This window comes from Sebastes fasciatus, chromosome 2 (assembly GCF_043250625.1).
Source record: "Sebastes fasciatus isolate fSebFas1 chromosome 2, fSebFas1.pri, whole genome shotgun sequence".
NCBI classification, from domain to species: Eukaryota; Metazoa; Chordata; class Actinopteri; order Perciformes; family Sebastidae; genus Sebastes; species Sebastes fasciatus.
The window spans coordinates 41,458,031-41,472,004 of record NC_133796.1 but is presented as its reverse complement, the minus strand read 5'-3'; the positions used below and the strand labels follow the sequence as shown (position 1 = coordinate 41,472,004).

General features: G+C 39.7%; 1 protein-coding gene across 1 annotated transcript; it reads right to left on the bottom strand.

Annotated features, from left to right (window-relative positions):
• Window positions 1-4,340: 4,340 nt before the first annotated feature.
• LOC141760874 (photoreceptor-specific nuclear receptor-like) lies at window positions 4,341-11,366 on the bottom strand. Its single transcript, XM_074623973.1, has 8 exons — window positions 10,934-11,366; window positions 10,188-10,338; window positions 9,428-9,531; window positions 9,021-9,305; window positions 7,995-8,173; window positions 6,767-7,007; window positions 6,016-6,121; window positions 4,341-4,854 (listed from the first exon to the last, which is right to left on the bottom strand). The coding sequence occupies exons 1-8, from the start codon at window positions 11,025-11,027 to the stop codon at window positions 4,722-4,724; spliced, it is 1,293 nt and encodes a 430-aa protein (XP_074480074.1). The 5' UTR covers window positions 11,028-11,366; the 3' UTR covers window positions 4,341-4,721.
• Window positions 11,367-13,974: the final 2,608 nt, after the last annotated feature.

Below are 13,974 nucleotides of genomic sequence, written 5' to 3'. Positions count from 1 at the left end.
CAAACTAATCAATCGATCAATCGGGGAAATAACAGGCAGAATTTTCCATAATGAAAATAATCATTAGTTGCAGCGTTATATAAAATAGTTTTATCTCTTGAGTTGGAACTCACCAAAGAAGGTTTTGCTCAAATGTCATAGATACTGTGTCAATTAAAATGTGACCTTTCTTACTGTCTCACTGTGCCTACACGTGCATTTCCCTCTGTGTTTTAATATATATACATTATACATTCATATATTTATCTTGCTAATGCAGTGAGATAACACCCTTCTCAAACCAGAAGTAAACCAATACACCACTGATTCCCTGTAATCAGAATTATGATGTCTGACATGTTGGATTGTCTTATGTTTGGTGTATTCATGTTGAAATAAAAGCACTGTGTGTGACTCGTTGAGATTAATGTCAGTTTGGCGCTGCAACGTGGTGTTAACCTGTTTGCCTCCCTCTGCCTGTTACTTAAGAGACTAATCTTATAATAAGATGAAAATCTCTCATTTAAACAGGGGCAACCTTTGTGTGAAAAGAGCTTAGGAAAGGCCAATATGAGAATGTGGATCGTTTGACACGTGAGGTAAGACTTCAGTTTAGAATCACTCTGAACTTGAGTATCCAGTTACAGCAGCAGAACATAGATCACAAACCTTCAACTTTACCAACATGGAGCATAAAGATGGAGTCATTTAAATCTCCTCCGGTACATTTTGTACATTATCAAGAATATTTAAGGGTACATTTTCAGCACATTTTTCATAGCACACTTTTGCTGTGAAATCAGACGAATCTCCTTTGAGAGTTCAAAGTTTCTTAATCTGGATGTGTGAGCTCACTCATATGACGGAGGCCTGACTGAGGGCCTCGCACGGGTCCCACGATACTCAACTGCTGCTATTTCAACAGAAGACAAATGTGCTGGATGCTCTTAAAGCTTCAGTAGTCAGTATATTTTTGGCATCATTGGGCAAAAAATCCCATAATAACATTTCAGCATATTGTAACTCAAGTGTTCTGAGAGATAACTAGACTTCTGCTCCTCCTCATGGCTCTGTTTTCAGGCTTTAGAAAATCTAGCCCGTGACGGGAGACTTTGACCAATCACAGGTCATTTCATTGAGACTTACTTACTTACTTAGGCATTGAAATTCCCTAAGGAACATAGGCCATCGATGAAACCCCTCCATTTTCTCCGGTCTTGTGCCCTCCGATCTAGTTGTTGCCACGACAGCCCTTCCTTCTTCACCACCTGTTCTGTGGTTCTTCTCCAGGTGGTTCTAGGACGTCCTGTCTTCCTCTTTCATTTAGGGTTCCATGTTAGAGCCTGCTTTGTGATTGATTTACGTATTTTGTCTTCTGAGTGTGTGACCTATCCATTGAGAGAGCGTTCCTATTGGCTGTGCTCCGGTCATGTGACCGGAACTTGGCGTTCCTTCACCAGATTTCACAATGATGCAGCGGCGGCATCACAAACTTTCTCATTTAACAGCTAAACCGTGCACTACAAGATGATTCTGAGAACATCTGAGGAGAGAAATAGGCAATACAGTAACATAATATTGATTCATATTTGATCAGCGCTGCCTAGTTTGACCGTTTGGTCGGAGTTCTCGAGTGATTGACAGCCGGCTCTCATAGACAGCAGATCTCAGATCAGCTCTGACTGCTTGTTTTCCTCCGGTCTGTGAAATCTTGCAGATGCCGTTAGGAGCACTGTAGGACACCGGATGACACAGAGGCACATGATATTTTTCAGGTTACCTGTTTCATGTACTACTGTCATGATATAGCGACCGTTTTATAAAAATAACTTTTTTGCTCCAATCTCACCTACTTCAGCTTTAAAGCCTCTTATTAATGATAAATAACCGCACTAAAAGCAAAGCTGAGAATTCCCCTCTCTTGCCCAGAGTCATCTTTTACGATTTCACTTGCGGTGCTGGCTTTTGAAACTAAAAGAAGCGCTTGATGTGTGCACCACCTGCTCTTCTGATGTTTTTCAAGTGTTTGAATCAGAAGGTAAAGTAATACTGAGTGACGTCTCTTATCAGACTGACATTTATTTAAGGAACACCAACACTCACTTCAGCTACAACTGTCGGCTTTTACATCTCATTTCAAAGTGGAGCACACTTTATTTCTATAATACCGTCACTATACAGGCGGGAGAACGGAGTATACTTCCTGATTTCTGTTGTATAGTGATCCAGTCTTCATTCAGATTTCAACACAGTAGATCACGAAGGACACAAGAGACAGGCCATCCTTTTCTTAGTGATGCTTTTGTTTAATTGAACTTTTTTTGCCTCTTCTTCCATAGCACAGTATTTGATAGATAGTCAGTCAGTCCATAATTTTGTTTCAGACTTAAATATCTCAACATCTATTGGATGGATAGCCATGCAATTTTGTACAAACATTCATGGTTCCCAGAGGATAAATAGTTTCAAAGCACGGTTTCTTTCCCTGGGCCACAAATACACTATATGAATATGATGTCTGTTTTTCAAGGGCCAACGGGATCTTCTGCAATAATTACATTCATACTAGTACAATAATTACTCTTATTCTATAGTGCAAAATAACACTGTATTTATTTATTTATTTTACTTACTATTTTAGAAGCAGTGTTGCCGGCTGTGGATGTGTGTATGCTGAAGTTGTTTTGTTTTTATGGTGTTTTTCCTGTTTTTTTCCTGTGTCTCGGAGTAGCGCTCCTAATTTCATTGTATTCTGATCAATCACAATAAAGGCTTTCTATTTCCATTTTTCTTTTTCTATAAATTCTAATTACTTTGGTAATCCCCTGATTTTTGCTAGAGCACCACCAGCAGGTCAACATTTCCCATCAACCTCAGCTGTACTTGGTGTTTTGTGCAGATTATAGCAAAGAAGAAGAAGAAGAAGAAGAAGAAGAAGAATAAGAAGAAGGCACTTTATTGATCCCCTGAGGGGAAATTCAATTTAGAAACTTAGATGGTGAACTTGGTAAACATTATACCTGCTAAACATTATCATTGAGAGCATGCTCATGTTAGCATTTAGCTCATCTCCCCTTGGGAATCCTTCCCCACACACACACACACATGCACGAGCACCGACGCATCATACTACTTCACAGACACAGAGTGGAGAGAGGACCTCAACTCAACAACGCTACCTCATGACCAGTAACCACAGCAGTGCTACTGCAGGGCTGAGTTTTCTCTTCCATTCTCCAGTAAACGTGCGGCGGCGACGCTTTGAGTTCAGGCTGGTGCACGCCAAGGTTAGAGTACGAGCAGGGAGGCAAGGAGGCATCTGATTGGTTCTTTCCAAGCGTACCGCGAGGCAGTGATTGGTAGACATTTTTACAGGATTACAGCAGCTACAGATGACGGCTCTTTTCAGGTCCTTTTCAGAGCTCATCAGTAATGGATCGCTGTCGGGGTGTAAAGACCATTTTAACCAATAGAACAAATAGCGGATACTGGACAACATCGTCAACCCTGCCTTTAAGTGGGTTGGTACAGATGATAGTATATTACTTGTCATAGGTATAATAGTGTATGAGAAGAGCCTGAACAACACCATGCCACTTCCTTCTTTGCCCCTGACATTTACTTCATACATCATACACGCTGACCCTTTCTTGTGAGGAGTCTCCACATTGTTATCTAAATGCAATAATGAACGCTGTTTTTCTGCCTGGCACTCGTTTCACATTTCCAGACCATCAATTTCATGAATTATCAATACATTTTAAAATGACAGTGTCTGTGGAAACAAAGAATGACAACATCAGTACTGTTTCTTATTTAAACCCCCATGTTTCACTGCATCCATCCGTCTCTTAACAAGAACCTCTGCGCTTTATTACCCAAAGAAAGGACTCCTGTTTGTATCCCAGAAAAAACCTTAATAGGCCCTTAAACTTATGTCTGCTCCGTACAGTAATTGGAATTTACTATAAGCAGAAGAACAAACTGGCCTTCTGTAAATTGGGCAGATTGTTTCTAACAGTGGAACAACTGAGAGAGACTGTAACTCCCATCAACATTTCATACTTTGAGATTATGTTTAGTGTGTGTGTGTGTGTGTGTGTGTGTGCGCGCGTGCGTGCGTGTGCGTGCGTGTGTGCTGAGGGTTTTGTGTGATACACCAGACAGAAGAGGGCGCTGTTTGATTGATTCTCTGTGTTAAAGAGGGTCCAGGTCTCCATAAACTCAGTTTGAATCGGTGTGTTATAGCTGACGCACAATATCTTCCATTTATTATTTAAAATCATACACAAGGAACTATTTCCCCTTATTAGTGAAGGTCTGAAGGCTAAATCATCTCTTGTAAAGAAACTGAATCAAAACCCATTTTCAAGCATTTTTGACTTTATCAAGGCATGAAAACGTGAATATAACAGTCACATTAATGACAGCAGGGATGTACAGTCCATCTATCACCAGACACATAAAGATCTGCATCGTAAATGTCAGAAAAAAAACAATAAACACTAGAGGACGAAATGACTCAAATCCAAATCTAAATATGATACAAATAGACAGCAAGCATGATGAGAAGAACTGATGTGGAAACAACAAACAAATAATAAAGTGGCCTTTAAAAAAATATCAACAGCACGCAGAATCTCTGATATGCATACAGGAGTACAAAGCTAGTATCCGTCAAATATCACTCCTCTCCACACAGGGAGATTATTGATGACTGGACGGGTTTGTGGGTGATGGTTTTAGTTTTTAAACATGTCACACAGCAGCTTCTCCATGGGAGTGTTCCCGATGGTCCTGTGGAAGAACAGCAGCTCAATCCGCTCCGAGTTCACAAAACGTAGAGAGGGAAGAAGAAGAAGCAGCTTTCCAAACCTGAATACACACAAGAAACAAAAACTAGAATCAGCCTCTCCATGTAACAGGAAACATACAGCATATATAAACCACATTGCTCATAATAATCATTTAATTGAATCCACCTCCGATTAAAAATGTGAGTCTCTCGGGTCTTAATGTTGACCATTTAAATGACATTTGGACATTTTAATTTTAAAACTGCGTTAATGCTGTTTTATGAATAATTGGAATAATTTATTTTTCCATGTCATTTTGTATTGTTTGGTTTCTTCTTTTCCTCTTTTCTTTTCGATCGTTGTTGTTTTATGATGCTGTTGCTTTGGCGCTGACTTACAGCTAGTCTGTAAGGTACAAACTAGTGCTGTTCTGTCTGATTTGTGTTTTTATTTGTAAATAAATAATGATACATTTAAAAAAGAGAGAATAGCTGGGATCGATGTCTTTCAGTGCACAACCCTAATAGTATATATTTATTCAAACTGCAGTGAGGTTATGTAAGGCTTGCCTTTATGTATTTATTCATTCATTCATTCATTCATTCATTTATTTATTATTGTTCCATGTGATTTTAACATGTCAAACCTTGAGAAGTTAGTGAAGTCCAAGTCAAATCCTCATTTTTGTGACATAAACCTGTTGTTCGCTGGAGCATTTTGATATTAATGCTTTGAATAATTAGCCAATAAAGAAAGTAATATTGGAGTCACATCACTCCCAGAAGCTACACTGATGTGTGACAGCAGAGAAAGTTTCAGTGATCTGAAACATGGCATGCCCAGAGCAATCAGCTTCCATATCTAAAAACTGTAAGATGTGTTTTTTATTCACTTTGCATCAACTAATATGGGATAGAAATCAGTGGAAGAAAGAAAATGAATTAAAGCTACACCACATGATTCTGTCGTACTATGAACGCCAACATTCAGGGAGTTTTGCCTTTAAACTGATCATTTACTTTGAGAAATACTTCGACTCTGGCAGAACATGAACAGAACTCTGCCTTTTAACTTGCATTTTCAATCCAAATCATAACGGGAGAAATTCCCTTTAGAAGAGGAAACCCAGAAAGCAGTTTCTAATGTAACAGACTATGAATCTAACAGAGGTGGCTCCCTGTGGAGTTTTTGAGGAGCACTGTGGGAGTGATACAGTGATATTATCAGACAGGTAACACACCTGGCTGGTTGACTGGGGTAATGGGAGCGGATGTGTTGTCCCAGCATCACTTGAGACTGATCCTGCAGGTTCTCCACTTGTTCTGGATCTTTCAAACCTCGAGTCTCTGCAAAGGAGAGCAAACACTAATGTGAGTCACATACAGGAAATTCAAACAACTAGTGTTTAATGAAGTCTTCAAAGTCAAAACCGTTTATTACCATGACAGCAGAAATATCATGAAATATCATGTTTTTAGTTTATGTTTTATATATTTATATTGTCTTTGTATCATTTTATATGGTAGTTTAATTTTTCATTTCATTTTTCATTTCATTTATTATATTTATTTTATGTTTCTCCTGGCTGCAAGGAAAAATTCCTTTCAGGGACAACGAAGTTAAAGATTATGAAATATTTTGGGTGCAAAGCTGACCACATTTTGGGTGTCATCTCAGGGAGGTGCTAGAGGAAAGCTCATAGACCATCCAAAATGTTACCAGTTCTTCCTCTGTGGAGAATGAGTGTGCTCACTCAATGGTACAGCAATCTTTCCGCTATATATTTTAAAATTCGAATGGATAGTGGCGCTAGAGCAGAGGTCAGAAGGTCAGGGGGAAAGTGAGATCATTAGGAACCTAAAGCTACTCTGCTCGGTAGTGGTTCAGATTTATTGATCTAAAGCGGTCCCTTAAGCTCTTAGACTCTTACTATTGCAGGGTAATAATGGGATTGTAATAATAACACTGAATAGAAGTCCTGTTGGCCTCACCTGGCTTGAAGAGCACGATGGCCTTGAGGCAGGCGAACTCGGTGGGGTCGACGGCGAGGGCCTTGAAGCGGCTGAAGACCTCCTGCAGGAGGCGCAGGTCCAGGCTGGTGTAGCTGGTCTTTCCCTGCATGCCGGGGCAGAGGTCCGGCAGAGAGAGCAGCGGGCAGCTGTCCAGAGGCAGAGACCACTGGATGGCACAGAGCAGGAAGAGCTCGCTCCACGCCTCCTCCAGCAGGATCACCTGGCAGGACACCAACAAGAGTCATAACATTAAAACTAGAAAGGAAATAGCTTCACTGGTTAGTCACATTAGTTGTAAAGAGGTTATATGGAAGACCATTCCTGACAAAAACATGTTGATTAAATGATGATATATAATTTATAAAATAAATATTTATCAAGCAGTAACACAGTTATGACTTATTTTCAAAATAATTTTATTTCAAAGTAGGGAATTGGTAATTCAAAATGATGTTTTTGTATATGTTTTTGTGATATCTAATTTTGTTTTATAAGTAATTCATACATCTTGATCTACAAAGTAAAAGTGATGAGTTATCACAAGTTTATATTTTGTTCTTTTTTATACATCATTTTTGTCAACCAGTGTAAATTATGTTAATGAAAACTATGACGAAAAATATTCATTGATAACTTTTATCATGACAAAAACAAGTCAACCAAACGAAGTTTGAAAAAGAAAATAAACATGACAAAAATGCATTTTTCATCAACAAATAAAAACTAAATGATAATGTGAAAAATGGACAAATAGACTTATTAAATAATCGTCAATAATTTTAGTTCCTTACTAGTACTCAACTAAATCTATAAAAAAAATCAATAACTCACTCTAACCTTGAGTATTGAAAAATAAAAAATTTGATCACAAAAAATATCGAATGTTTGACTAAAACTAATAAAACGAAGAATTAAACTAAACCAAAATCATTTTTTTCCTACGGCTAAATTATGTATATTGTTCAACTTTATAAAATTAAACATTTCCTGGCGGGAATGGGATTCCATCGTTTTAGAAGTATGATAACTGAATTAACAAGTTTTTAACTCAAAGTTTGTCAGAATTTTTCTTTCTATTTTTTCTCAGAACAATATATCATGTCTTACTTTTACTTGTGAAATCAAAATGATAAAAACTGGAAGTGAAATTGTAACATGCGCCCCTTTGTTATAATTCAGATATATAAAGTGTACGTTTGAGACTCACCTGGTCTCTGAAGGGCAGGTTGGAAAACACCGGCAGGTTCTTGGCCCACTTCACCGACATGAAGAGCAGCCTCGCCGAGGTCTCGTACACGTTCTCGGAGCTGGAAGGGTACAGCGCCATGTGGTACTCCGAGGACGCTCGCTCCGGCTCGTTGCTCGTCACGTCGATGTTCTCGTCAACTGCAAACAGAAAAGAGGAGGTCAGAACTCCAGCTAGTTAATGTACACATGTTGACATTTGAACTTTAGCTCGTTAGCTTGTTAGCATGCTAACACTGTCTGGCTTGCTACGTGCTGAATATCACATGCAAAATAGAAGCATGTTAATGTCAGGAGGGCCGCTGATAAATAACTTATTTTAAAGTTTAAACAGTAAATTATTTCATATTTTGATTTTATTTATTGTTTTTTTTTTATCAAATACATGATTGATGGTTTTAAAGTATTAATCAGAGTCACTCGGACACACTTAACACAACAACATTCACTCTAAAACACAATAATAATAATAATAATAATAATAATAATAATAAGGCACTTTATTAATCCCCTGAGGGTAAATTCAATTAATAATAATATTAATTATTGTATTATTAATAATAAATGCAACTTATACATGCACTAATTTAGTGATTAAGACCCACGGTGAAATTAGCATCTTATAAGCATCCTATAGGTATTCATTTGTACATATGCATGTTAAAATTCAAACATTATGCTTAATGCTAACACTAATGTAGCTGTTGACTTTTTTATATGAAATGAAATTCAATATATAAAATGTTTTTTGACCAACTCCTGCCGATCCAGTAAAAGCTCCTCTCTCTTCCTCTTTCCTGCATCATGTGTTGCCTCTATATATCCACAAATATTTACATTTATGGAGACAACATGCTCTTAAAATGCTGTTTTCCTGTTGTTTAATTTACCTACACCACAGGTATGGATGCAGAAACTCTGGTGACAAACAGTGAAATGAAAGCTGCCCTTCTGTCTAATCTGATGTCAGGTCTGGGACCCTCCTCACCGTCCTCGGGCTCCAGCTTGGCGCAGGTCTCGGCCGTCATGAGGCTGGCCATGAAGCGGTGGTTGTTCTGGGGACTGATGCAGCGCTGGGGGGCCACAGAGGAGGTGATGGCCATGGAGGAGGTGATGTGGGGCCACGTGATGACAGAGGAGGAGGAAGAGGAGGAGGAAGAGGATGAGGAGGTGGGCTCCCGTGTGGTGGCCAGGTGCTCCTTCTCAGGGTCCACGTCGATGGAGTCCAGGCGGACCTGAGCTGTGCTGCGGGGCTGCCGCTCGTTCTGTACTGCTGCAGAGAGGAAAAGGAGCTATCATCATGAGATACAGCTGCAGTTTGGATTGTTACCTCACAGTTTCACATGTGAGTGTCTGACAGGGAAGGTCTCTGCTGTTATCTGATGGATTACTGACCGTCTTTATTCATGCCCGCCTGCAGGCACTTCTTCAGCCGACACGCCTGGCACTGGTTGCGATGAGCTTTGTCCACTGGACACATGCCTGTACCGGCCTGGCACCTGTTAACCCACAACCAGGATGTTAAAGGCATAGTCCACTCAAAACCAGCAGACAAACTGCATGTAGTAATTACAAAGAAATACACATTTATGCTAAAATTGATCTGAAATCCATACTCCTTTTCTATGAAAATAAAAGCCACCCATTGAAACTGTGACCAAAACCTTAATCCTAAACTGAACTTGAAACACTTTATGGCCTTACTTTCACCAAAATAACAACTTAAAGACACAAGCTACCCTGTTAAGATTAAAAAAAAGGATTGTTTCTTTTTTTGAATCCCAAATTGAATCTTTTTTTTTTAATACGCAGAACACTAAACAACAACTTTATTCAAGCTATTCATGTTTTTTGTCACGTTAAAAGGTATATTTGCATTAATGTGCTCAAGTAAAACAAGCTCATATTTTCAGTTACAATCAGTTGACAAATGAAATGATTTCATTTTGTTTTGATGTGACAAAAATGTACATTTACTTTTATCTTTTCTTATACGATATTAAACAAAATATGTGGGTTTTGTTGGATATAACTACATTTAATGGCTGTGAGAATGTCCTGGATAAAATGCTGAAAAGGATGCTGCCTTCCCATAATGCACCTCATACCCTAACTGGCTTTAATGGGACGGAGGGGACATTATTAAAACTCTTGCCTGTAAATGAGCCTCCTCCTCACGCTGCGTTTGAAGAACCCGCTGCAGCCGTTGCAGGCGTAGATGCCGTAGTGTTTCCCGCTGCTGGTGTCGCCGCACACTTTGCAGACCAGCGCCGGGCTCAGGGCTTTGCCCGGGGACGGACTCTTGGCTGTGAGTCAAAACACAGTCACACAGGGCCGGTCGGTTAGTGCCACTCTGGTATTGTTTCATACGTGTGCCTGCCATCTGTACTGTCAGCTCAGTCTACTGCAACAGACGTTTAGGTCTGAAAATCTCATTTAGTGGATGATTATGAAGTTCAAACAATAAAATGGCTGCAGGCAGATTAACAGCTAACACAAACGATGCAGGGATACTGACATTAATCCAAATAAACCCATTAATTATACATAAATTCTGCTTACAGTTGCATAATAAATATTTATTTCAATCTTGTTCTACTTAAATAAGTATATTTGTATTTAAGAGATGCTTGGAGATATCATTTTTACTTCATACTTGTGTGGTGTCAAAGAAAGTTTCATTGATTGTTTTTGAATTCAATATTTAAACAGAAAAAAAGGCACAAAAAAGGTCAAATTTGGGAATCTCCAACAGAAACTTGTAATTTAAGAATCGATATGATGAATATTAAAAACCTCCATAAGTTAACTTATTTTTTCCTGACTAGAGGCCGAGTTTGTGTCCCATCTTTCAGGCTTCATGTGCACCTGTTGCTCCTGGTGGACATGTGAAAGTCTTACCTCCTCTGCTGTCGTCTGTCCCGCCGCTCCCAGAAGACTCGCTGGGGGATGAGGATGACATCATGGGGATCTTTATCAGGTGATCCTCCATCATTTTTTTAATTAAAAAATGTCTCTTGGAGTGATGGTGAATGAAGATTGTGTTGCAGAACTATTAGTCCTCTTCTCTGGAGTTTGTAAATTGTCAACGTACGATGTCCAGGATCAACACACAAAAAGTTCCTTTGAGTTTTCTTTGCAGCAAAAACACTTAAAATATGAAATATGAAGCTGTCCGGCCTCCAGTGGTCCCCAGTGGTCCCCAGTGGGCAGATGGTGCCTTTACTGTGTTGCAGCCTGTGATGTGGAGATGCAGATGGGCTGGGGTCCTGCCCTGAGCTCCAGCTCACACTTGTTGCACGTCAACAGGTTGTGTGTCCGTCACTGTCTGTGGGTGCTTCCTCGGTGGCAGCTCCTCAAAAGGGAGCCCGGGGGGTGGAGGTGAAGGGGGGGGGAGGATTAGCCCCATGCGCTGTGTAAGCAGCATGCTTATTTGTCATCCTCTTAATCTTTACTGTTCATCTACTGGATCAATCAGTCACATTGCCAGAACATTGGTGCTGCTCAGACTCGGATCTTCATCAGAAAGAGAAGAAAAACAGCAACAGTGACGACTCCTGAAACTCTCTGGTAGAAGAGTTGTAACGTTAGACCGGTTCCCATGCAGCTCCGTCTCCTCGTGGACATCCATCAGTCAACGCTCCTCTTCGGTATCTGCATTTAAAGGGATGATTACATGAGGCGCACATTATTATATTTACCAGCCTCTTCAAATTTGTATTTCCCCTCCAAGATTCCAGCTCCATTTCCCCCCGCTGTATATTTGATCTGTGTGATTGCCTCCCATTCATAATGACCCACAGTGTTTGCTGAGGGGCTGCCTATTAACTCCCATTTCACTCTGTTTTTGACAAACTAGAGATCATCCGCTCCCCTCTGGCTGCCACAAGAAAAAGGTCACGGGGGAATAATGGGAGTTTTGAATGGCCGACACTAATTTAGCTCATTCATGATGGTCTCCCATTTATTATTAAGAAGTTAGAATCATTATACAGTACATGTAGAATCAGCGGTGTTAAGCTGCAGCTAGGAAACTGGAGGACCAGGGCTGCCAAGAACCACAGAATATGAAACATGCAGCCATGTAATCATGAATGAAATTGACTTGTTGTTTGCACAAATTGTCAGACAATTTGGGGGAAAATGAAAAGCACTGTGTGTTGTTGTGATTACGACAAGAAAGGCTTCAAAACAAAGACATTAAAAATACTCCATTGTGAAAATCAAACTGCAGAAGAGTCACGGAGGATCTCTGTGAAAGCAGAAATGTTTCAGTTCATAAATTCAAAGCATCTGTTGTTAATGAGATCGTCCCCTAACGCAACTTTCATCGTTTCTGACATCTGTGTGCTGGCATCTGTACTGTTTGTTTTTCTGTTTGCTGTTTGTTCTGTGCTTGTTATTAACTGATAACTGATCTGAGATTGGACATATGAGTGCTTTAAAGCTGCGTTAATTGAGTTTTCACAGAGGAACAAGCTGACACCACAACATGTGACAGATCATGACCTTATAGAGCAGCATCCAGCAGACACGCAGCAACAATAATGTTCATTTGGAGTCGTAATTATTCCATCTCCTTTTAGGTCTGTTTTTTTCTCTCTGTCTGTTCTTTTTGCCGCTAAATGTCCCTTTTTCTGCACCAGATAGTCGATAACTGTCTGTCTGCTGTTTGGTGCTGGGCAGGTGGTGTACAGTGGGTTTATCAGAGCGTGTTTGCTGAAAACAGCTGCCAGAAAACACAAACAATGAGCTAAAAGAGACAAAAAAAAAGCTCAATAGAGCTGATGGGATCTGTGCAGTTGATGATAACTGTCTGTGGTTTTGAGCAGCCATGCTGCGGCAATAGATGCCCAGAGCAACTCCTCCAGAAGTCAGGTGAAGTAGTGTAAAAGGCGAGAAAGTCTGAGTAGGGAGGAGGTTAGGGGGTCAAACAAACACATGACTTTTACCAAAGAGACCGCTGATTGTGTCCCGTGTGAAACCAAAAGTTTGGTTGACTTATTTACGTTGACAACTTAAGTTACTTACATCACTTGATTCACATAACAAACGTCCTTATTTGAACCCAAACCACGATCTTTTCTTAAACCTAACCAAGTCGTTCTGTTTTAATTCACAACGTCCACATGTGACGAGTTGGGAATGAGAACAGGGCGTTAAATAACACACAGAAAGCTAAAAATGTGTAGACATGACACACAAAACGTCCTTAAAATTGGCGTGCTATTTATACACCTTCCCATGAAATCAGGTTGGTCTGAGCGGGGCCGCCACTGAGGACACACAGGTTGTGTCCTTTGTTATATTGTGAAGAATTAGTGGGTTTCAACAATATGAGTATGAGTTTACAAATTAAAAAAATTGCATTCCTATAAATTACAACTTTGAATGAAAACAAAAAAGTGTAATTTGTTTTAGTTAAGAGTTAAATATTAAGAAATGTTCAGATTTTTTTTCTATTGACTATTTGTTTCTAAATGTATAGGTTTTTTTTGGGGGTGGAGATGTGGAGGGGGATTTTTAAAATCTGGCTAACTCCTGACTGTGAGCAATGTATCACACAGTCATTTGAGCCACTATCCATTTGAAAATACATACGTTCAATTGGTTCATTTGTATTAATCTGTATATTTGAAAAAAATCGAAACAACTGTCTTCAGTCTAAGTAGAAAATGTGCTCGACGGACAAAATTAATGTCGATGTCAGCGACTTCCAGCTCCACAATAACAAGGCCCGACTATAATTGGAAAAACAAAGTGGAAAGCAGTTAAGTAGATTAGAGTTTGACCACATTTTGTCTGCCTGGGCACCAGAAGATGGGGGGAAGAAACACAATTAGCTCAAAAGATTAAAAGAGCAGTGAAGACACACTTCTTGTGGGCATCTTTAGCCATATGGTGGCTACTCTCTTCATCCTTGGCCAACACACTGCTGACCT